The sequence below is a fragment of the Tamandua tetradactyla genome, chromosome 1 (genome assembly GCF_023851605.1).
Source record: "Tamandua tetradactyla isolate mTamTet1 chromosome 1, mTamTet1.pri, whole genome shotgun sequence".
NCBI classification, from domain to species: Eukaryota; Metazoa; Chordata; class Mammalia; order Pilosa; family Myrmecophagidae; genus Tamandua; species Tamandua tetradactyla.
Genome location: NC_135327.1, coordinates 134,188,624 through 134,214,596, shown reverse-complemented (window position 1 = coordinate 134,214,596; position 25,973 = coordinate 134,188,624). Strand labels below are relative to the sequence as shown.

General features: G+C 33.7%; 1 protein-coding gene across 2 annotated transcripts in view; it reads right to left on the bottom strand.

Annotated features, from left to right (window-relative positions):
- Positions 1–25,973, bottom strand: part of SEMA3E (semaphorin 3E) — a 292,458-nt gene that overhangs the window by 37,136 nt on the left and 229,349 nt on the right. For both annotated transcript variants that reach the window (XM_077151784.1, XM_077151800.1), the window contains exons 5-6: positions 11,798–11,891; positions 1,003–1,122 (exon numbers count right to left, since the gene is read on the bottom strand). In XM_077151784.1, coding sequence (XP_077007899.1) covers positions 1,003–1,122; positions 11,798–11,891 — 214 coding nt within the window. The remainder of the gene's footprint in view (positions 1–1,002; positions 1,123–11,797; positions 11,892–25,973) is intronic.

The window sequence follows — 25,973 nt, the reverse complement described above, 5'->3', positions numbered from 1 at the left end:
GTTCTAGTGCCTAGATATACCAGTGTGCCAAAATACAAAGTTAATGATGTCCGTACAAAGAACCCTATGTTAATGACTTCATAAAGTTTTATTTGTTTCTAAAGTGTAATATGATTTCATTCAAACAAGTAAAGCAAAGCAATCAATTCATCAAAAAAGTAAACCGATTGATAAGAGTAGACAAAACAACTTCTTGGACGCAGTTTTTACTTTTTATATGGTTGCTTGTTTTCGTCATATAAACCCCCTGATTTCTCATCACTGATATCAAAGTAAACCGGTTTTGTAACCAAACCAATCCACATGCTATAGTACAGTATACACGTGTATTTTAATTCAGGAATATTGCTATTAAAACATTCTGAATTTTATAAAAATATAAATTATATTTGATATTGTTATAAAAATGGAAACATTTCCCATGAGTTCTAGACTTGTCTGTAATCCTGATTTACAGACTTTTTTTCTCCTCAACTGTGCTGTGCTGGTTTGCAGCTGTTACGTATCCCAGAAAAGGTCATGTTATTTTAATCTATTTCTGTGAAACACACCTATTGTGGGTGGGGCCTTTTGATTAGGGTGTTTCAATTGAGATGTGACCCACCCAATTCAAGGTGGGTCTTCATCCTTTACTGGAGTCTTTTATGAGGATAAAGGACAGTAACTTAGAGAGAAACACCGAGGGAGCACTTAAGAGAAGCGCCCCGGACATGCTGAGAGGACCCACAGATGCTCACAGAGGAGGCTTGACCTCAAATGAAGGCAACAAAACCCAGGAATGAAGGATCAGCAGGTCCCCGCCATGTGCCTTCTCTGTGACAGAGGCGTCCCAGATGCCAGCAGCTTGTCTTCAGAGTCCAGATATCATCTTGTTGATGCCTTCATTTGGACATTTTTATGGACTAAGAACTGTAAATTGCCAGTTAATGAATCCCCATGGCAAAAGCCAACCTATTTCTGGAATATTGCATTCTGGCAACCTGAGCAAACCAAAACACCTACCTTTCAACAAGCGTTCATCATCATGCTCGGTTCGAATGTGGGCCATTCGCCCCAGGCTCCGGAAGACTGCAGAGTCTCTGCCCCAGTAGTCACTGTACAGCCCAGCAAACAATTCACTATCTACATGGAAGCATCAATAAATAATGAGCCAGCATTTGTTTCTGGATCTGAAGACAATGTATAAACTAGAATCACATTGGCCATATGCAGGTTTACTGTTTATGCAACTCAACAAATTAATACAACAGTGGTTAAGACCAGGGGCAGTGCAGCCAGACTGCCAGAGTTTGAATACTGACTCTGCCACTTACTAGCTGCATGAACTTGGGCAAGGTGCTTAACTTCCCTTGTGCCTCAGTTTCCTCATATAGAATTGGGGGTAGGAATAGCACTTACCTTAATAAGGTTGTTATGAGCAAAGCGCTTAGAACAGTAACTGACACAGATTAATTCCCTATGGAAGTGTCCATAAATAAATAATCTCAACCTGGTTTAATCCCACTTTATATGCCTTATCTTAACTTTCATATCATCACTTTATTATATTTATTACTACAGGTATTATATATAAATCAGCTACCTCAAATCTTTCTTGTAACCAGAAAGTGCTGCCATTGACATGATTTTAGTGTAAAAATCACAGTCTCACAAAATTTATATTATCCAATGAGTTATCTTTTAAATATACGTAAGTATCGTGGCTCAGTTACAAAGGAAAACTATATAAAGAGTTAAAAATATAATCAGGCTGTGCCTGCCCATACAAAATATATATACATAATCGGGCACTCAAGAGAGTGATTGATGATGTTAGCTGCAAACTGCAGTGGGGATTGTTGTCTTAAAATCAGACTTGAGCAATGATACAAATGCATGCAGAATCTCAAGAAAAGATTCTGCCTTTGGAGCCAGAATAGACCAAAAATAATTAAAAATAAAAAACAAACAGAAAAATGGCGGAAGGATATAAACATGAACCCTGTAAAGTCCAACATTTCTCAGGCATAGGGACCTGTGTCCTCTTTTATCAAAACGACAACAAAAAGATATCAGTGTACCCATCAGTGATGTCAGGACAATTGTCCTGGGTGTGTGCAGCTTGGGTGGCCTTGGCAAAAGCACATGAGGACTGCAGCTCACCAGGGGGAGCAACCTCAATTTAGAATGGTGAAACTACTGCCTTAATAAGTGTCATACAGCCTTGGGCAAATACGATAGTATAGAGATGATGAGTATACTAACCCTACAGAATTAAAGCTTTTCGGTTAACTTCGCAAATAATATTTCTACACTTGATATTTAAAATGCTTTAAAGTTTACAATGATTAAAATTGATTGCACCTCCAATTAATTGCATTTCAAAGCAATTCATCTAATTCATTCCTTTTTCAATTAACTGTTCTAAGTGTAAAACAGATTTTAGAGTTAGGATTATTTAAAAAACAGGTATAAAAATTTGACCAAAAATATAAATAAAATTTAGGACAGCTGAGATTCCTATCTATAAATGTCGTTTACTAGAAATTTTTATTTGAGTAAATATTTAAAAGGTTTTTTCCCTAAGGCCAAGCCTTTAACACTCTTAAAAACTTGTATAGAAAAAATACATTAGTAGAGTATAAATTCTGAGACGTAATCAACTGAGTAGTAAGTAATATAGTTTGTAAGGGTGTTTAATGTTTCGATTTGAGTTAACGGAATAAAAATTCTTAAAGTGAAGATGATGGCTTTTGCTTTATCAAATTTATAAGTAGGAAAATAAGATTCAGAAATTGAACTCAAAGGCTTAAAAATAAATTTTTAGATGCATTACTATAATAAAACCTTATTCATTTTTTAGAAAAAAATCATATTAATCCTAAATCAATGTTTTTCTGTTCAAAAAATCCACCATGAATACTCCATAGGATACAAATAAACAAAATCCAGGTTTTTTGCAAAGTAACACATCTCTAAACTATATATTATATGAGGTTATGTGTGTGGGCAACATTCTCAGTAGAGAATAAAAAAAATTCATGAGTTTAATTTACATTTATATTTCCGTCTCACACTGTTCCTACTGTAAAGGGTTCTTCTTTGATCAAAACTGTTAATATAGGAAGGGGTAAGAAGCATATCTTCCTAATTTGAAATCATGTAACACACTGTTGAATTTGAAATATTTAATTAGCCAAGTCATATATGACTATTAAAGAAGTATTTTCATTTTACTAGAAATTGTAGTCATTGTAAAGGTAATCTTCCTAACTTAAATCTTTCCAGGAAAAAAAATAGTGAAATAGGAGTATAGGCCCTCTACTTAAAACTCACAAAAATAAAAAGGAAAACATAGAAGACTAATTTCTGAAAAAAAAAATGTGTGTAGTGGACGGGAGGAAAACAATCTATAGCAAAGTCATTTAGCGCTCTCTTTATCAGCGATTTCTTGTCTATTTATGGGGAAGGGCAATCTGAGGCATAGCGCACTCGCCGGTTAGGGGTGTGAACCCTTACCTGCGGTTCCGTCTGTGCTACTTAAACATGCCTAAAAGGGGGTCAAGGCAAATTCATCAAAAGGGCTTGAGAAGCATCAACTCTACAGCATTAATGACTGAACTGACTCGTAAAAGAGTTAATTGAATATTGAAGCACCAGAATGAGGGTTCTCCTGAATTATTTAAAATTATTACAGTTTAATTATATTTCCAATCTAAAATATAAAACCATTTTGGAAAACTGCTCCAAATACAACTTATTTTTCTAATCTAATGTGGGCTAAACTGAATATTTAATGCATAATTTATTTAAAGAGGAGAGTTTAAAAATCATAATCGTTTCCTATTTCTTAAACCTTTAATATTCAATTAAGTTTCTTAAAATATTTTTGAAACTTTACCATCTGAAAATATTTTTATTAAGGGGAAAAATAGCCTTTGTATTACTTCACATCAATTTCTCTATACTTATTCCTATTTGTAACACTGTTTTGAAGTTCTATCGATGTGTTTTACTCAATGCTACAAACTTGACAAGCAAGTAACCCTTAGAACCACTAGATGGCAACCCTACGATACCAAATAATATAATGTCCAAAGGTTATCTGCACACAGGAAAAGATAATATATTACCAATTTTTACACAATTTCCCTTTTCGTATACTGATAAAAGAAAATCGTTTATTGAACAATTCAAATAACAACATATGAACTGCATGACTTAAAACTTCAAAGAAACTAGACAGGTGTTAAAAACTATAAGCTATGTAAACTGAATCAAATGTGTTTCTGGGAAATGTTAGATATTCTTCAGAAGGGAAAGATTTGCCTTTCATATCATATTATCAGCATAAAGAGCAAAAAACAAATCATTGTAATAATAATGGTGTGTGGCAAAATATTTTCCTAAGTAGGAAAAGGTAACATATGAGAGAAAACTATCATAATAGAGTATAAAGCCTTAGGCACAAATATTAGCTCATAGTAAATAAAATGAGCAAGTATGCTGAACATCATAATAATAGACACAATTTACAGTAAATACATGGTTTCTAGTGGAAGATTTTGGTTAAAATTATAACTATTAGTATAGTTAGAGAATTAATAGCTTGGCATTATAGAGTGCAAAATAACATCTGGATAAATCATATTTCCATGGATTAGAAAATAAATAAAATTCAGGTATATACTATTTATATAATAAAATATGTATAAATATTTTCAATAAGAGTTGAATCAACCAAAGTTTTAGATTTCCAAACCTATGGACACACGATATATAATAAATGAACTATTTTAGCCATAAATTTAACTGGTATCTAATCTGACATTCTGAATATAAATAATCAAATAGATTTTTATGCCATATATTATTTTTCATATATAGAATGGTTTCTGATGGTAATTGGTGTTATTTACAATTTAAGTTGTCGTGTGGTGTTAATTAAAAAAATAAAACACATATACAGGGATTTTGACAGGCGAATATCAAATGTCTTGCTCAAAAATAGTCTCTTCATAACCTATAAAAGAATACTAGAAATAGTTTTGAGTTGAGAATCTGGGAAACTGAGTCCCTAGCTTAAAGTCTGCTGATTGTGGAAAAACCATAGAGTATCTCAAAGTTTCAGTTACCTGTAGAAACAGACAGACCCATGTGTGAATTCTTAATCTGCCATGTCTTTATGTTCTCTCTGCTGCCCTTCTGCCTTCAAGTCACCTCCCTTGCCACCTGGCCTCCAATTACTCAGCTAACGCTAACCTTCTCCACAAGGTCTTCCAGACCAGACTTCAGCTGGCTTTTGTTCCTAGTACCATCAGGGCTCTCTATGCCTCAACTTTTCATAGTGCTCATCCATTATATATATATTTTTTTTTCATGGGCAGGCACCAGGAATGGAATCTGGGTCTCTAGCACAGCAGGTGAGCGAGAACTCTGCCTGCTGAGCCACTGTGGCCTGCCCTCATCTATAATATTTTAACTGACTCCTTATGTGTTTATTTTATGCCTCACTAGAATGTAAGCTTCTTGAAGTGTCACTTTTCCTATCATCTCCAATATCCACCACAGAATCTGATATACAAAAGATGTTCAATAAACACTTGTTCAATAAATGAATGGCATGATGAAGTAATAATCTAAATACATCCAAAATTCCTTTCAGAGCTTAAAAAAAACAGCTATGAAATGCAATAAAGAACACTCAGGATTAGCTTCTGAGTTTTCAAATTGTTTCAGGAGGAAAATACAAAAAAAAGAGAGAGAGAGAAAAAGCTATTAGGCATTTATATGAACAAAAGAAAATTGTGAAACTTTTGCATCTTGAGGAGCTTATGTTATTTAATAATTTTATTCATGAACTCCAGGGAGTCTACTTTCTTCTAATATTTGTTCCCAAAAGTTTCAGTTTCCAAGAACAAGGCATGGCAATTGGAAAACTGTGCCTACACTAAACTTATATGAACAAAATGTCTCTAGGCAACATAATTCCTATTACCGGCTTACTGACTAACCATTTCACATTTCTTGTTCATGTTTGTATTACTCTACACTCACCTTCAAAATAATATTCATAGCACGATAGTGTTCTTTTTTGGCTTATTTGTTCACTTACATATACAAAAACCAGCAATTCTAGCAACTAGTTTTCTATTTTAAGGATTAAATATTGGTTTTGTCCAAGATACATTAACCGAATTATGTAAAAGATGATGAAATGTGACAAATACTAACTTTTGAGGGTTATTTGAAAACAATAAATACATAAATTGTAGTGTCAAATGGTGCAATATTCCCAATGTACTTTTTATCTATATAAGAAAAACATGTTCATTTATCATTAATTTCTTTTAGGACACAGTAATAATAATTCAGATTTTCAATGTTTATTTGGAAGAAATGCTACAGAAATAATAGTAAACAAAAATATTCTTACTAGGCCTTTGTTCATTTTATGGTGCATGAATAAATATGTTCCTAATACAGGAGGCAAATAATATTCCGAACATACAATCTTAAATTTATAGGATATACACAAAGAAATCCATTGTAAATAATTCTAATTTAAAATATATAATTAAAATACTTTTCTATAACTTCTTTTTTATAACGCATGCTCTAATTGAAGTTTCAAGTAACCATATTGCAATTACCTTAATATTTTATAGAGCTTATCAAGAGCTTTGTTCATGAACTGCATATTATCTAGTCAAGCTTTACTTCATCATATTGGGCATGTAGGTTTTAATTGTTTAGGGAGGAAAAGTCACAATTTTTCATGGTCTTCTTATCTTCTCAAGTCTCACTCAAGCATTTCTTCTATTTGAGTTGTGAATGTATACCATACAAATCTAAATAATATGAAACGCATTTGCCTTATAGAACAACACATGGATAAAGAATGACTTAATGGCCCCACCTTATAGCTAAATTGCATAACTTTGTTGGAAAATTATTCTACTTTGGGTGAGCTATTTCGTACACCGTCTTTGTTATATATAACTACAATGGGAAACAAAAATCCCTAGGGAGCTCGAAGATGGATAAGAATAATCCACATATTCCAACATCCCAGTTTGCATCACACCGTCCTTTGGATGCTAAAAGAAACGGGGAAGAAAGTTGCTTTATCAGGTATTTAGTTTATTGTTTGAGTATTTAGCTTATTTGTTTTTGCTTTGACAGATGGCTGCCATTAACTGTCAATGATAAGAAGGTGGTTTCTGAGGCATGAAGGAAAAAGAAAAATGCATCGTAAATCTGTTCATTTGCATTTGCTGGCACCTTACTCGTGTACTCTGAGTTTTTTTGGTGGCAACCCAGAGACATCGATACTGCCGTGGTCAGACCAGATATTCTTAAGGGAGAGAAGGTCTACGGGGAATTAAACGCTGGGACTTTTTTCCCTTTCTTTCCTTTTTGATTTTTTTTTTTTTCATTTCCTGGAAACCATAACACAATACTTAAATAGCTCCTCAGGGACTAGCAGCCATGGCCAGAAGCTACATTGAACATGTGGATAAAGGGAATTCTGCCAAATGTTAGAAAGCAAGAGACTTGGAAAAGAAATTACAGATATTCTTTAGGGACAGGAACATGGTAAGGGAACAAGTTTAAGTATCAGTTTCTATACAGTTGGGATGAATATAAGAACTAAACCAGCACATTCATTTGGATATATTTTAACTTCATTACATGTTTTCATTTGCTTTTCTTATATTTATTAAATCCTACTTTGTGCCAGGTGCATATGTTCATAATTATGTCCTGATATAAATATAGTTAATTAAGAAGAAAAAAAATTATAAAAAGTGTTTTAATGTTAAGAGCTTGAAAATATCACTTAAAATTTCCCCATATGTATTCTATCTCTCTTTCATTCAATCAACATTTATGTTTAATTTACAGAATTTGTAATAATATGTTCTCAAAGATCTCCTAATAAGGACAAAAAGTATAGGAGGAAAATTCAGTGGTGGTAAACTTCATAGTTTCTTGCTGAAGAAAGCAGTACAAGATTAAAACATGTAAAAAGAAAATTTAAGTGACTGTAAGATATCCTAGTAGTGGTTATTATTGAAATCTAATTTAGTAAGTCTTTAACTTTAAAAAAAATCTCCCTAAAAATATTTCAACAATAAAGTCAACACTTTCAAAGCAAAGCATCAAAAAGTTCATGACAGATCAGAGCAGTTTTCCCCTCAGAGACTAGTAACATGCCCACTAGCATACCTTAGTTCCTTCAGGCAGGTATTAAATTACACCTGGAACTAGAAATGCAAGTATGGGGCAGAATGATATGCTAAAAAAAAAAAAATAATAATAAGACAATGGAATTGAGATAAAGTATAAGGAAGAAACTTTTTTTTTTTTGACAAATAACTCTGGCTTTTGTTTGAAGTTACCAAAAATATTATCAACTTAATAAGGATATAATCACAATGATACATCAACACACCAGATGAAAAACCATCATTTTCCGCCTGGCCAAATGACATTCAGCATTAAAAAAAAAAATTCCTGAATTCTGACTTGGCTAGTCACCAAACTAATCATTTAGTGACAAGATAAGTACTAGGTATCTGTGGATGACTTGAAAGGCATAAGTAAGTAATGCAGCAATTCATTTTACTGAAAAATGTAGACATTGTTTCTCCAAACTCGTTTTAACACCAGGTTATAATTTCTTGAATTTCTCCAAAAGTTACTTAAGACAAACTTGAGCATAGTAATAACAATTATACTGTGGATACACTTGGCTAAACATGTAGAAACATTGTACCTGATACATAAATTTATATGTCACCAAGATAAATTATGTTACTATGAAGTGACATTTTATGAACAGGCTTTAATTAATATGTAGCTTTATTTTTACTGGTTTTAAAGATACAGACCATTGCTCAATAAGAAGTCTGTTTTACACCTTAAATTCTTTTCCACACAGAATTGTTATAAGTTATTTCATTTCTAAATGAGATTGTAAGTTTAATAAAATGTGCTCATTAACTTGTTTTTCACCTGGCAAATAATCTTTATTCTTTATTCAATTTTTCAGAAGCCTTTTGCTCCCTGTGATCTTAAGTAATTGAATTTAAGTCAATTGATACTAATATTGTATCTAAAGTTAAGAAGTCATTATATGACATTTTCCTATTTGGAGCACATTGTTTCCTTTGAGGCCTTCCAGTTTTATGAGTATTGCTACCAATTTTTTTGATCAATTAAATAAATCTTTATAGAAACCTCATTTAACATGAAGTATGGCACAGAATTAACAAAGAAACAAAAGAGGCATAATGGTCTAAATACAGCTATCTTTTTTGCTGGAGTCTTATCCTAACCCATCAGCAGAGAACATGTATGGTCATAAAATATCACGTTATGCATTCTTTCCTTGTCACTGTATGCTGTACTGAATTTGCCAAATTCCAAGTCAGGTAGCTCCATTTTTCCAGCACACATTCCTGCTGCGTTTTCAATTGGGTGAGTTATTCTTACTTCCCCTCTTACAAAGAGTTGCTGGCTCATGTAGGTTATCAGATTTCCATCCCAGTGGCTGCTGCATTTCCACTGTGAGTGAATGATCTCTCAAAGGTACTTTGGGATGAAAGAGGGTGGATAAATGTGAAGAATTATATTTTTATTTCTTCTCTTTGGAGGGATTATTCTATAACTCTTCTGTTTGACTTGGAGGGCTCTTCTGATTTGATTTCTTTTCTGAATAAGTCAAACAGCCACCCAGATGGTAAGCACTTCGACTTGCAGCATAGCATAATTTGATTTGGAAGTTCAATGAAACTCACTTGGAAATCTCCCTCCAGTAATATTTCCCCTCTTAAAATTTCAGTTTTAAATTCCTGGCTTCATGCATAAACAAGCTCCAGGGAGGCTGAGTGGTGAGTGGCAGGGTGGCCAAAGATATATTTTTTTAACCATTTAAATGAAATATTCAAACTAATAGTTCTTCTCTTGAAATCTTAGAATTTTTCTCTATGGAAGCAGTGCAACATACTGTGCAATTTTTAACTTCCGATACCCTTTATATTAATCTTATGAATAATATTCCAAAATTTATTTTTGTTTGCTTAGGAACCTCAGAGAGTATTATGTTCAGTCCATATTTACAGAAGGTCTATATTCTGTAAGACATGTTAAGCACTATCTGGTGAAAAAAAGATGATGTCTCTCTCTTCCAAACATACTCAAATCTTAAATTTATGAATTTAAAAAAATCAGTAAAAACGTCAGAAGATATTATGTCTATTAACCATATATATGTTTTAGTTCATAAGCTGCAAAATTTCTAGGATACATTTATGGATCTGGTATTCACCAAAATTGCCATTCCTCAAGAGTTGATTCCTACCAAGTCCAAACTGGCTTACACAACTCTATGCCTTTGTTTAAAGTCTCCCTTCTTCAGATTCTGTTCACACACACACAAATACACACACAATTGGTTTGGTAGAGCACGTGAAAATGTTTTAAAATAATATTTTTCTTTTAAAAATGTTACTTAAAGCCCCTGAAGAAGTTATGTGAAATTCTCAGTCTATAGTCCTTTTAAATTGTTAAGCTGAAATGAAGTAAATTCAACTTTTTTCAATAATTTAAGCTTATATAGACTTTTTTTACTTTATAAATTAAGAGAAAAGAAAAAAAACCGCTTTTAGGGGAACCTAAGTTCTAGGATTGGCATGGGGGAATGTAAGGAATGGGATGCAAGGACCATCATCATCAACTATATGGTATAAGTTCAGGGACTTATTCACTCAAAAATGCACAGTAGCTTAGGTATCAATTCACTAATCAAGCGTAGTATATTTTAATCACTTATCAGTAGGGAGCTTTAACTTTTTACTTAGAATATGAACTCTTTAAACCTCCTTTATACTGATTTTCTATAAGCATGCAGAATTAATATTAGCATATATCTCTGTTGCAAATGTAATAATAGAATCTTGCGCATCTGTCCTATTCCTATATCAGAACCTCTGAGAACACTGAGAAAACACAATCAGTCCTATTGGCACCTATGTTAGGTGTCAAGGATGGCTCTCTTTAATTTTATACTTGGGAATTCATCCATCTGTCTGTACCATCACAGTGCTAGATAACTTTGACAAGTCTGCTATTTTTGTCCCCAAATAGTATAAACGACAAGTAAAGAATACATTGCTGTTTCTCAAGTACCTCATTTAATCAAATTGAATCAAACTGAAAATCTGGATGAGACATAGTTAGCCATCATTCCAATGGTGACACAAGGTGAGAGTCTGAGTGGGTCAACCTGCACCATTAAAATGCAAGATTAAGAGGCATTTAGATGATGTACTTGAACATTTCTCAAAGATTAGTGACACTGAAATTCTTAAGTCAACTTTTTGCTGAACTCTTATGGCACAGTGAAAGGAATGAAAGAAGAGAATTTTAAAAGTTCCCCTAAAGTCATAGACTAATGCAAAGCTGAAGAATTAACATATGTTAAAATAGCTCAGTTTCTTCAGCTTATCTTTTAGAAGTATTCATATAATTGCATTTTATGGATAGTAAATTGTACAATGGGAAATGTGTTATATCGGATATTAAGTGACAATTTGTCTTTCTGGAACAAAACACACATATTTGTAGTATTTGCACTTACTTTAGAGTCAAATTGGCACAAATTGGCATGCATTGAAATTTAATATTATTGCCCCCCGGCAATAAGACAAGGCAGAGTATATAAAGAAATGTGAAAGAATATAACTGAAGTTGAAAAATAAGTTCCAACAGCAATATGGTGGAAACTGATCAGTGCAGCAATGGTAATTACCAATTAAAGTGGAGATGAAGGAAGAGTTGGGGTCAAAAGGACATCTGCCCCGTCCTCGCTCAGCTCTGTGTGACTCCAGGTGAAACAGGGGGTCCTTGAAAGAAAAAAAAATACATTAAGAGTTTACATTTAATAAGAATTTAATTGCCCAAAATACACCTAATAAATCCAAAGAATTTACAAAACATGAATTTTAAATAGGATACCAGCAAGTAATATTGATTTAGAAATAAACTGGATTTTATAAATAATCACATGAACTTTGCAGATCAATATGCATTCTCTCACTCCTTTAAGAAAGTACACAGGTGATGAAATGAAAAAAAAAAAGGTGACCCTTAGTGTATCAGTTAGGGTTCGCTAGAGGAACAGAATCAACTGGAAATATTTGTAAACATAAAATTTATAAAAGTGTCTCACATAACTGTGGGAACATAGAGTCCAAAATCTGTTGGGCAGGATGTGAAGTCTGTGATTCCGCTGGAGGGTCTGGATGAACTCCATAAGAGAGGCTCGCCGGCCAAAGCAAGAAGAGAACCTGTCTCTTCTGAATCCTCCTTAAAAGGCTTTCAATGATTAGATTAAATATCACTCACTGCAGAAGACACATCCCTTGGCTGATTACAAGTGGAACCAGCTGTGGATGCAGCTGATGTGATCATGATTTAATTCTATGAAATGTCCTTATTGCAACAGACAGGCCAGTACTTGCCCAACCAGACAAACAGGTACCACCGCTTGGCCAAATTGACACATGAACCTGACCATGACAGTGAATTTGAGTGGGTCAACCTGGACCATTAAAATGCGTGATTAAGAAGAATTTAGATGATATATGTGAATATTTCTCAAATGCTAATATCATTATTATTAATAATAATAATCAGATAATATTAGTTTTTTTGAGATGTGTCAGTTAAATACTCCAAAGGAATTGAAACTTACTGAAGGAAGATTACTAAAAATGGAGATTCAGTGATAAAAATGAAATTGGCCTTCTAATCCAAAGGATACTACTGATTATTCGAATAGTTTGTAAAAGGAAAAGGGTAAAATTTACTATCAATAATTTGGAAATTTTATTTTCAACCATTTTTATTCTTCACTGAATATTCTTCATATAAATAACCTAATAATAATTTAAAGAATGGCTCATGGCATAAATAATTACTGCAATATATGTCTAAATAAATGTTATATCATGAGCAGCATTTCAGTTTTAATGCCTAGCTTAAGCAAATAAGATATTAAAAATAAATATTTCCATGGAAAATTACTATATTTATTGGCTTCTATTTCAAGTACATAAGCATGATTTTTCTCTGAATTTTCTCAAATTTGAAAATTTGCATCAATAGATATTTTTACAACTAGTGTCCAATAAATGCATTATAAATGGTTTGTGTAATACAAAGGAGTTTGGAAAAGTGATGACTGCAATCAGTATTGAAAAGCTTGCATTAAAAAAAGAAAAACACTTTGTGACAGAATATCACTGATATGAGCAACCTTGCCCTTCTGTGAATCATGAACCTATAAACAACACTAAAGTCCTGAAAAACCTTTGTGAGTTGTATGACACTTCTCTTGAGCGTGATCTTGACTTTCCTAGCAACCCCATTTACTCTACGTTATCTGGTCTGTAATTGCCTTTCTTATTTGATACACTTTTCACCATATTCTTAGAATATCCTAAAGTCACCATTCTGATGCTGCCATTTCAAAGCTTTTGGCAAATGCAGAGTTTAGCTGACCCTTATCCTTGAAATTGAAGCTTAGCTGATAGAATAAGTTTGGCTTCCTGACCCAGAGGAGTGGCTACACGCAAATCAGTGGAAGGCATAAGTAACAGGAAAAAATTTGGGAGACTTTTGTGTTCATTTCCAACAGATAGGTGAGTATAAATATTCTATTTATTCTAATGCAGCTGATGCTTGGGTAACATAAAGCTTGGGAAGGCATAAATCAAGCTGCTTCCTTAGATCAACACTTTCTATAGCTTAAAAATTCTGTCATTCTCAACTTTTGATCCCTAGTGACTGGTGAGTTTTTTTTAATGAAACAGGTATAATCAGGCTCCTTAAAGACTACAATTGAAACTATAGAAGAAAAGCAAGCACATTGCTTACTTATTCAAAGTACAATACATTTAAATTCAAACTGTCAAATAGGTGAAATAGAAAATGCAAAAGTGAAGAGCTACAGAATTAGATGAAGGAAATAAGACAATTTCTTAGAAAAGGCACAGGCTCCCATAAGTACAGTTCACAATCAAGACTTCTGAGAACAAAACATAGTTTATTTGTGGATTTCAACATGTGCCTGAGGTATCAAATCTCTGATGTATCAGCGACTCCTTTCTGGAGTAAAAGCCCAATTTCATTTTTATCATTGAATCTCCATTTTTAGTAACTTTCCTTTTTTTTCCCAAAAAAGTTGGTTGAATCAACAGGAAACTAAATTCACTAAGATGCCTATAACCCTAACATTTTGAAAACAAGTAAGTGAACCCAGAATCATCCTGTAATTTTTAGTTATGGATGAAGGACAATTCTGCACTATGTAAATCTGTGAAAGGACATATTCTTTCAAGGAAACTCAAATTTGACTCTTAGAATCCTCATCAGAGAGCTATGTCACAGGTCCAAACTCAGATGTACCTTCACTGAACTCTTCTCTCTTTCTCTAGGATACTTCAAATTCCTGTCTCTCACTGACTTGCTTAATGGCTAAAACTAGATCAACACATGGACATTTTAAAACAATGAACAAGGGAAATTAAAGTTTTATCTGTTTTTCCTATCATTGCTAAAAATCCATATTTTACAAACTAAAGGATATACAGATCAATCTGTTCATCTTTTAAAAGCATGTAAGTTCTGAAGTTTCTAATTTCTTAGTTCACTATTGATTTTAAAAAGATAAAATATCAGAATAAACCTGCCTTAGATAAATACCATTCTCTTTACATACAAAGAAAATAAAAGTCCAAATGCATCCCAAATATTTAGTATACACATTCTTTTCATCCATACGTGGTAACACTTGGTTAAAACTTTCCCTCTAGTTCAGTAATAAAGAAACTGGCAGACTATGTCAAATTAAACCATAGACTGGGGTACTTCTTACATTTGGAGTAGTAGATTGTAATGGATAGTCTGATTATTTTAATATTTGTGAAAAGTAATGAACAGCTGCTTTGAACACCTGAAAGTTCTATAATTTCCCTATCATCTCTTTTCACAGGTCTTTTTCATCTCGCCTAGAAACTTGACTTGTTGACAGCTGAACATTTCAATTTCTACCTTGGGGTGCTGTTTCATAGCAAAGAAAGCAGCCTTATATATTTTTTCTTTTTTCTTTTGTATGCTGTATGGTGTGAGTCACATTTCATTCCTTTTTCCATGTGAATATCCCCTTATTGCAGTACCACTCGCTGGGTTTTTTTGTTTGATTTTTCATTTGTTTGTCTGCTTATTTCTTTGTTTGCTTGGGAAGTGCATGGTCCAGGAATCAAACCTGGGTCTCCCACATGGCAGGTGAGAATTCTACCACAGAACTACGCTTGCACCTTCCCCATGTTTCTTTTTATTGATCAAAACATGTCACTTTTTTTCACAGAAGTGTTTTATACGTATAGTCGATATTCTTTATTTGAATCATGGTATCCCTTAAAAAACAGTAATATTGTATCTTTATTTTTGAGTTGCTAAGTTTAATGAGCTAATAGCAATATGTTGCCCAGTTTTTATTATAGGGGTTATTATGATTAAATTACTAAGTTAACATTTAATATTAAAACCTAGTTAAAGGCTGACATTTTTCATATGACGACTTAAAAATCTAAGTATGGCTATGATCTTAACCTCATGTTATTATTTTGAGCCTGGCTTCATTTTCTAATAAAAGTCATAGTTTTATCACAACCATTCAGTTACCTGTGACAAATGAGTAAGCGTTCTCAATAAATTTCATCTAAGCACATATGTGCCATCATAGCCTTAACACACATTTATTTGATACCTGATAGCAGTCAGCAAAATAATTCAGTGTTGGAATTTAAGCAAGAATATGAAATTATCTTTCTCTTAGTAAATCAATGTTTTATGACATTGTTAAAAAAAAAAAAAGCCTTTCAATGTTTACGACTGATAAAACCTAGAAGTAGTTGGTTTGTTTTATAAATATACTGAAGAATGCTGGTTTTTGACCCATCAATCTTTGATGATAATTGATTGATAATAGCTAAAAGATTGCCCTTGAATAAATCATGAAACACGAACAATTTCAGAAAGGTAATTTCTATTGCAGATAATATGAATACTACAACCCCTTTTCTGACCCAATTTTATTACTTTTCTCAAAACTTTGCATCAGACCTTCTAAATCCTCACCCCATTAAATAAATCCCTGTAATCAAACTCAATTCGCAAGATGTGCTTTAACTGATTCAGAGCTCCTGCAGTTAACAGAATAATGGTCCCTCGAAGACGTCACATCCTAATGCCAGGAACTTGGGAACAGGTTGTCTTACATGGCAAAAAGTACTCTGCAGATATGATTAAGTTAAGGACCTTGAGTTGGGGAGAATATCCTGGGTTATCTGGGTGGATAATTACAAGGATCCTTAAAAGATTCAGAAACAATGTAATGACAAAAGCAGAAAACTAGAATGTTTTAGTGTAAGAGAGATCTGCCCAGCCACTGTTAAATTTAAAGACAGAAGAACGGGGCTATGAGTCCAGGAGTGTGGTGGCCTCTAGATGCTGGAAGAAGCAAGATAATAGAAGTTTCCCTCACAGCCTCCCAAAAGAACACAGCCCTGCAGACATCGCTGATTTTACCCCTGTGAGACTCATTTCAGACTTCTAAACTAAAAAGCTTTGAGATAATAAACTTTGTTGTTTTAAGACATTAAGTTTGTAGTAATTTGTTTCAGCGTTCACAGAAAATGAATATAACTCCCATAAAGATCTTGCTCCTTGTACAAGTTCTTTCAAATGGTTGTTCTCTTTTCTTCCACACTCGATATTCTGGCAGATATCACCGATATTAGTTGGTGGTCCCAATGCACATCTTAAGTTACTAGGCTATAAATTGGTCTTATAAAAACTCACCCCTTCCATCTATGAAAACCTTTAGAAACATTTGTTGCTGTCATCCACATACATCAGTAGATCCACACTTTAGAGTCACTGCTTCACGGGGTTCTTCCACATGCTAAGTCCACTCTCAATGCAGGTAACGTCCCTGTCCATTTGTCATTGTTAACAATCTCACCGCATGAGTCCTAGCTCTTCCGTGGCCAAGATCTTCAGGGCCAGAATTCATTAGTCACAACACTGATGCCACATCCTGGGTTCATCATTCAGGGCAACTGCTCAACTGTGGGGTGATAAGCTTGAATGTTCTGCTGACTTGCCATAGCCTCTGATCCTTCCAGCTCTTCTATATGATTGGACATACCACTATAAATATTATTGGACCTCATTCAGGCCTCCAGAATTGGGATTCCTTAATTTTTTTTCAAAATATACAAGTCCTTTCCCTTCTTCTCCCCCTTAGTCAGCACTCAACTCCTTTGTCTATCATTCTCTCATGCATGTGTCAGCCTTTCCCATTCTTAAACATAGGCTACTAGTAACTGCTAGAGAAAACCATCAATCACTGACTTTGGCTTAGTCCTCAGAATTCTAAGTAATTTATATTTATCCCTAGCTACTTCCTTTTACAATTCCTTAAAGGAGCTAGTTACTCAAGCACTCTAACTTACCACCTTTCTGATTACACTAAGCAGAAAACCTCATTTCTCATTTTTGATGGAGAAAATAGTTTCCATGATTTGTGTAATTATTCAAAAAATAGGTATTTGATCTTGCCTACATGCTAGGTTCTGAGCCAGGAACTGGAAACATGTAGTAAACAAAGCAGAGGTCCATGCCCTAACATTTTGCTGTTCTCACAACAATACCTCAAAGATATTTTATTTTCCTTTTGCAATATCTGACACTTGTCTGCTCCCTCACACTTCACATTTAACATTTCTTACCTTGATTTTAACACCCGCTTCCTAAGCAGTCTCTCACCAGCCCCAGCCATTAATTCTCTATTCTGCTGTAACAGAATTATTTCTGAAATTAGGAATTTCCTATGATTCTCCCAGTTAAAATCTTTCATTTGACTTCTCACAGCCTCCAGAGTAAAGTCTAAAGTCTTCAGTATTTATAAACGGGACTTTATACTTAGATCCCTGTTTACTTCTGAAATGCTTCTTTTAAAGTTGATCTGCCTTTCTGAACTTCTTGCATACATCTAACTATCTGTTGCCTGGTCTCATTAGTGTGCTTAGGCTATTTATGCCCACATAACCTTATAAGTTCAGTACAAATCTCACCAGACCTAGGAATGCTTATTTGACCCACTTGTCTAATTTTCCTTTTTTCTTCCTCCTATAGTACCATATATGTCCCTCCTTTATATCATTTACCACCTTGTATTAAAATTTATCTGTTTATCAAGGGTTTGTAAGGTTTCCTTGAGGAAACAGTACATGTAACAGTTTTAAATTCTCTTTATCAAATAGCATATCTGGCACATAATGAATGCTTAGTAACTGTTTATTTTGTTTGAATAAACACTAGCTTTCCATAAACACATTGTTTTCTTAACTCCTTTCTTGGGTGACCCTAGGATATTTTCTGATAGATTCAAAACTACTCACAAAACATAGGTGTAGATAGGTATGCTGATTTATAACTAATTTCTACAAATTGTTATGCTATGCTATGGCAATAAGGTGATTCTATTTTCTTAAAAATAAATTTCAATTGCCATAGGCTTTAGTAAAACTGATTAGAATGCTAACGGCTTAAGGATGATTAAATATGCTCTTAGTTTCCCTAGACAAAATGAAGATGATAACATAATCTTTTTTATAAAATGTTGATTTTGCAATTTATGATGGACACATCATTATCATTATGCCAATGTTTAAGATGAATAAAATTTAACACCCCATGCCAGCTATTAACAAATAAAAATCCAAGGTCGAAGAATTATAACAATAATTTGTTATCCTCAAAGACCTTATTAATGATATTATGTAATTTGAAAGTAAAATGGGGTTATAATATGGAGGTGCAATCATTTGTTATAGAGCCTTCCCTTTTCCCACATGATTGATTTTTTTTTCAATGAATTGAAAGTCTTCTCTTGACTTCGGTTATGAAACTTCAATATTGAATTGGCGGTGAAGACTGAGGTGCTCCTAATTTTAATCAAATAACTGGCCGAACAGTAGTTTTCAATAACATAATTCATATTTTCTTCCATGATTTTAGAGCAGAGGCTCTATTTATCTTGCTTAAATTACATATGACAGAAATATACATTGATTCAATTCATCATATTTCCTCAGGTGTCAATGATATCTTTGCAACCTTTTATACAAGTGAGATGTTGAAATTTTAAAAGGAAGAAAACTTATCTGAGGCTGGATAAGATTTTATGATTTTACTGATTTTATGATAGAAAGCAGGCAGGAGAGATCAAAATTTTATTGCTTTGAATAAAAGTTATCTTCAAAATTAACTATAAATTCAAGAATGAAATTTCTCACATTAATTTAAGAATCCAGTGTGATCTTAAACATAGTGTTTAATTTAGTGCACAATCCAATAAAACCCTAAAAACCAGTAATATTAATTTTCTTCTATGAAGTGGAATTCGGTAATCAAAGCAATCCGAAAACTTGAGTGATGATGACATTGTCAATGACGCCAAAGCAATCATGTTTATGGTTCAAGCAATGTGTAATATTGGTGTTTAACCTTATTGAGAATGCTGGACAATGCTTACATTGGGTTTCTGTTATTTCTGTTTTAACAGCTGGAATTTCTGCTTGAGTAATGTGGTTTAAATTTACAAGATATCACTAGTATTAACAGTGTAGGTTGCACTTTTTGTTTCACTGCAACAAGGAGAAGTTTTTCAATGGGTTCTCCAGCACTTGAGAGAAAGCAGGACATCTAGCTTATAAATGTGAGTGGATGCATGTGCTTATTTAGAAAAATGTGTGTAAAGTACAAATGGTAGATCTTTCCAGAGCCCTCAGAACCCAGTAAGCCTGCTGTAAACTATTTTCCATAGGTATGAGTCATTGCATATCAAGTGTTAAACATGATGCCAATTAAGCAAAATAGGAGGGTTTCCCATTCATGAATAGCTTCAAGAACTAATACTAACATTCTTTCCCTTAGTGTCACTGAGATCTTCTGAAAGATGTCAGAGGAAAACTAAAACATTACAAGTACTTTCAGACAAGTCAAATCATCATTTACTTTATTAGCTATTTCTAGAGGTTAAAGAAAAAGGGCTAAAATAGAAAAGGTCATATACATATATGTCAACAAAGGAAAATAAGCAAAGATGCAATTTTGATTTGTAAGTCTAGAATAAATAACTACACATGCATTTTAACTCTTTACATATCTATTTGATAATGTGTATCAAATCTATTTGATAATGTGTATACTCTTGAATATGATTCACTATACCATTTGTTTTTCCTTTCTTCTGCAAAGCAATAAAATTGTTTATTAATGAATATCTGAGTCCCGGATCAAGAAGGTAGAGTAAGGCACTTCAGAGGTCCATCACACACAGAAGTGTTGAGCAAACAGCAAGAACTGAAAGGAACATCTTTCTCAAAACTTTGGAAAATAGTTAAAGGATTATAATAACAGGGTAAGCATTGAATCAAGACAAAGCTCATTGCCCTAGCCAGCCCCTCTTCACCCCTTACTGTCTTGGTGCAGACAGCAGCACTCTTGGTCAGATCCCTATTACAGGTTCCAGAGGCAGCAGAGTAACCTTCTTGCATATACTGGGAGCATGTATGTCTGGCCTAATCTGTCTGGTGGTGGTCTAACTGAGGCACTGTCCCAGCATTCACCCTGCATGTAGAAGGTGGCTCACAGGGCTCTCCTATAGAATGCCATGGGACAACATTTGAATGGCTGCCAGGGCTAGGGATTTCTCTCTGTAGGCTATACCGTACAGTGCCCACAGCCATGAGGAAACCGTTTCTTTCGCATGAGGGGATATTTGTATCAGTGTATACAGACAGGGGAATTGCTAGGGCCAAATATGCATGTCCAAGACAAGAGGCATGCACAGAAAGGACCAGAAGAGACCCTACATTTTGGCATGGAACTTATCTTTAAAGTCATTGTATGGACAATCTCTGAAGGAGAGCACTCACACAGGTCAATCAGCAAAGAGTAAGAAAGGCGTTTTATTTTTTTGCCTTCTTTTTTGCTTAAGCTCCTGGCATTTAAGGAAAGCTCTGTCAAAACACCACCTGGATACAAGCTTAAGGAACAGACACCCAGGGCGTAAATCCCAGGGATAACACATTAAAATACAAAAATGTCAAGGTTGTAACAAAAGATTGTAAAACATGCAAAGAAACAGGAAGGGATGGCTGAGGTCAAGGAGAGGATGGATGCATTAGAAACCGTCAAGGAGGAGGATCCGTCCTGCAATTTTCCCGACAAGTGTTTCTTCTTTAACATTTTGAATTGTGAATCTAACATATATACAAAAAAACCCCAATAAATTTAAAAGTATATTTTAACAATTAGTTATAGAATATACTTCAAAGTTTGCCTAAACCCTGGCTTTTTAAAAGCATTTCTAAATATGCTCAAAGAGCTAAAGGAAAATATGGACAAAAATACTAAAGGCCATTAGGAAAACTACAGGTGAAAATAAACAGAATATCAATAAGGGGATGAAAATTATGAAAAGGAAGAAAAAAAAAGAGTTGAAGATCAGAATACTAGAAATTTAAAATTTCTTAGAGGGGTTAACAGTACATTGGAGGACAGGCCACGGTGGCTCAGCAGGCAGAGTTCTCACCTGTCATGCCGGAGACCTAGGTTCGATTCCCAGTGCCTGCCCAAGCAAAAAAAAAAAAAACAGTACATTGGAATTGACAGAAGAAAAAATCGGTGAACTTGAAGATAAAACCACTGAAATCATCTAGTGTGTGGAGTAGAAAGCAGGAGAAGAGTGAATGAAGAACCTGAGGAACACCAGCAGGTGTACCCACGTCTGTGTGCGTGCCAGAAGGTGACGAGAGAGAGAAAAGAACAATGGAAATATTCAAAGAAATAATGCCTGAAAACTTCCCAAATTCAGCAAAAAACATGATACACAAACCCAGGTGCTCAATGGATTCCAAACAATATAAATCCACATCAACCCATAACACGCCATGTTCTTATCAAACTGCTGAATGCCAAAGACAAAGAGATAATTCTGAAAGCTGAAAAACAGAAATGACATGATACAAACAATGGAGGCTCAATAAAATTAACTGCCAATTTCTCATCAGAAACCATGAAGGCAAGAAGGCAGTGGGAAGACAGTTAAAGTGCTAAAAGCAAAAAATTGCCAACCAATAATTCTTTATCCAGCAAAATTTCTTTCAAAAATGAGGGCAAGATATAAAATTCCCAGATAAACAAAACCTGAATCACTTCATCACCATTACACTGGCCCTACAAGAAATAAAGATCACCAGTAAAGATATTTACATGGGTCAACACAAATGCCAGTACTATTGTGTTTTGATTTGCAACTTTTTTACTTACATAGGATCTAAAAGACAAATGCATAAAATGTAATAATAATTTAATGGTTTTGGAATCATAATGTGCAAATCTGAAATTTGTGACAAGAACTACATGCAAACAGGAGGACAGAGGGATATAGGAACATAATTTCTGCATCTTATTAAAGGTCAGTTGGTATCAGAGTAAATGGAATTATAACAGATTTAGGATGTTAAATTTAAGGCCTATAGTAAAAGGAAATATCAGAGAATATGGAAATCCACAGAGACAGAAATTAGATTACAGGCTAACAGGGTTGGGAGGGGGTAGTAACATTGGGGAATTAATACATAATGAGACTAGACTTTTTCTTTGGGGTGAAGGGAAAGTTTTATTAATAGATGGGGGTGAAGGTACTGCAACACTGTGAATATTATTAATCCCACTGAATGGTATGCCTAAGAGAGGCTGGGATGGGGAGATTTATGTTGCATATATGCTTCCACAATTTAACAAAAAAAGAAAGAAAGAAAGAAAGAAAAAAGATAATGGTAATTAAATGCAATATATGATACTGGATGGGATCTCAGAATGGAGGGGAAAAGGCTCAAAAGGATATTATCAGAACAAAAGAAAAAATTAAGACTATAGACTATAAATTGTGTGACATATAATTTCATAACTGCATTTAAGGTGATTATTAAGTGACTAACCTTGTTCATAGGAAGGGCATGCTTTTTAAATTTTCTTTAAAAAAACAAAAAATAATTAAAATGCAATTAATAATATGATAAATAAACTACACCTATTAGCTACATACAGGACATTCACCCCAAATGACAGTATATACTTTCTTCTTAAGGACGCATGGATATTCTCCAGAATAGACCAACCCATGTCTCAATAAATTTTAAAGAATGAAATTTATAAAGCACTTTCTCTGAACAGAATGGAATCAAGCTGAAAATCAATAAGAGGTGGAGAACCGGAACATTCACAAATATATGGAGGTTAAACAACACACTCTTAAACAATTACTGAGCAAAGAAGAAATTTGCAAGAGAAATCAGTATGTATCTTAAGACAAATGAAAACAAGAACACAATATATCAAAACTTATGGGATACAGTGAAGGCAGTGCTAAGATAGGACATTTATAGCTCTAAATATCTATATTAAAAAAGAGGTAAATCAAAGACCTAACTGCATACTTGGAGGAACTAGAAAAAGCACAATAAACTTATTCCAAAGCAAGCAGAAGGAAAGAAATAACAAAGATTAGAGCAAAAATAAATGACATTCCGAATAAGAAAAGCAACAGAAAGAATTAACAAAGTCAAAAGTTGGTTCTCTGAAAAATATCAATAAAATTGACAAACACTTAACTTCATCGGCAAAGAAAAAAGGAGAGAAGAAGCAAATGCATAAAAACAGAAATGAAAGGGGTAGGGCATTATTATTGACTCCACAGAAATAAAAATGATCATAAGAGGATACTATGAACAACTGGATGTCAACAAATGTGACAACCTAGATGAAACTGATAAAGTCCTAAAAACACATGAACAATCTACCCTGATTTGAGAACAGAAGACCTCAACCAATCAATAACAATTAAAGAGATTGAATCTTTCATGAAAGAAACCGACTAATAAAGAAAGCTCAGGACCAGGTGGCTTCTCAGGTGAATTCTACCAATCATTCAGGAAGAATTAATCCTGCTCAAACTCTTCCAAAAAATTGAAGAGGAGGTAACACTACCTAACTCATTTTATGAAGCCAACATCACCCTAATATCAAAGCCAGGTAAAGATACTATAAGAAAAAAACATTACAAACCAATTCCTCTAATGAATATAGATGGAAAAGTCCTCGAAAAAATTTGTACAATTCAAACCCAATAGCACATTAAAGAGACTTATATGCCAAAATCAAGTGAGTTCATCCCAGGTATGCAACCACAAGTTCATCCCAGGTGGTTCAATATAAAAAAATCAATTAAGATAATACACCACACTAGTAAATTGAAGGAAAAAAACACAATCATTTCCATTGATATAGAAAAGGCATTTGACAAAATCCAGCATCCAGTTTTGGCAAAAACACTTTTAATGATAAGAATAGAAGGAAATTTCCTCAACGTGATAAAGGGCATATATGAAAAATCTATAGCAAGCCATCTTTTAATGGTGAAAGACTGAAAGCTTTCCCTCTAAGATCTGGGAGAAGACAAGTATGCCCACTATTACCGCTGTTATTGAACAAAAAACTGAAAGTTCTAGCTAGGGCAATTTGGCAAGTAAAAGAAATAAAAGACATCCAAATTGGAAATGAAAAAGTACAAGCTTTACTATTTGCAGACGGTATGATCCTATATTTAGAAAATCCCCAAAATCTATAACAAAGGTACTTGAGCTAATAAACATGTTCAGCGAAGTGGCATGGTAAAAGATCAACATGAAAAAATTAATAATGTTTCTATACACTAGTAATGAACAACCTTAGGAAGAAATCAAGAAAAAAAATCCATTTACAATAGCAGATAAAAGAATCAAATATCTAAGAATAAATTTAATCAAGGATATAAAGGACTTGAACACAGAAAACTACAAAACATTGCTAAAAGAAATTAAAGACTTAAATAAATGGAAGGACATTCCATGTTCATGGATTTATTCTTAAATATTGTTAAGACATCAAATCTACCCAAATTGATGTACAGAATCAATGCAATCAAATCAAATTTCCAAAGCCTTCTTTGCAGAAATGAAAAGCTAATTATCAAATTTAGTCAACCATATCTTGAAAAGGAAGAACAAAATTGGATTCTCACACTTCCTGACTTAATGCATATTATAAATCTACAGTGGTCAAAACAGCATAGTACTGGCATAAAGTTAGATATATTGACCAATGGAATTGCACTGAGGATTCTGAAATAGTCAACTGATTATATGTATAGCCAACTGATTTTTGATAAGGCTGCCATGCCCACTAATTGAAACAGAAGTCTCTTCAACAAATGGTGCTAAGAGAACTGGATATCCATATACAAGAGAATGAAAGAGGGCCTCTATTCCAAATTACATACAAAAATTGACTGAAAATGGATCAAACACTAAATATGAGAGCCAGGACCATAAAACTCATAGAGAAAATTCAGGGAAGCATCTTCATGATCTTATGGTAGGCAGTGGTTTCTTAGAATTTACACCCAAAGCACAAACAATGAAAGAAAAAAATAGATAAATGGGACCTCTTCATAATTAAAAACTTTTGTGCTTCAAAGGACTTTGTCAAGAAAGTGAAAAGTCAATCTAATAAATTGGAGAAAATATTTGAAAACTACATATCTGAAAAAGGTTTAATATCTAGGGTATATAAACAGATCTTACAACTCAATGACAAAAATACAAACCCAATTAAAAAATAGGCAAATGACTTCAATACACAGTTTTCCAAAGGGGAAATACAAATGGCTAAAAAGCCTATGAAAAATTTTCAACATTACTGGCTAGATAGAAAATGCAAATCAAAATCACAATGAGATATTTCAC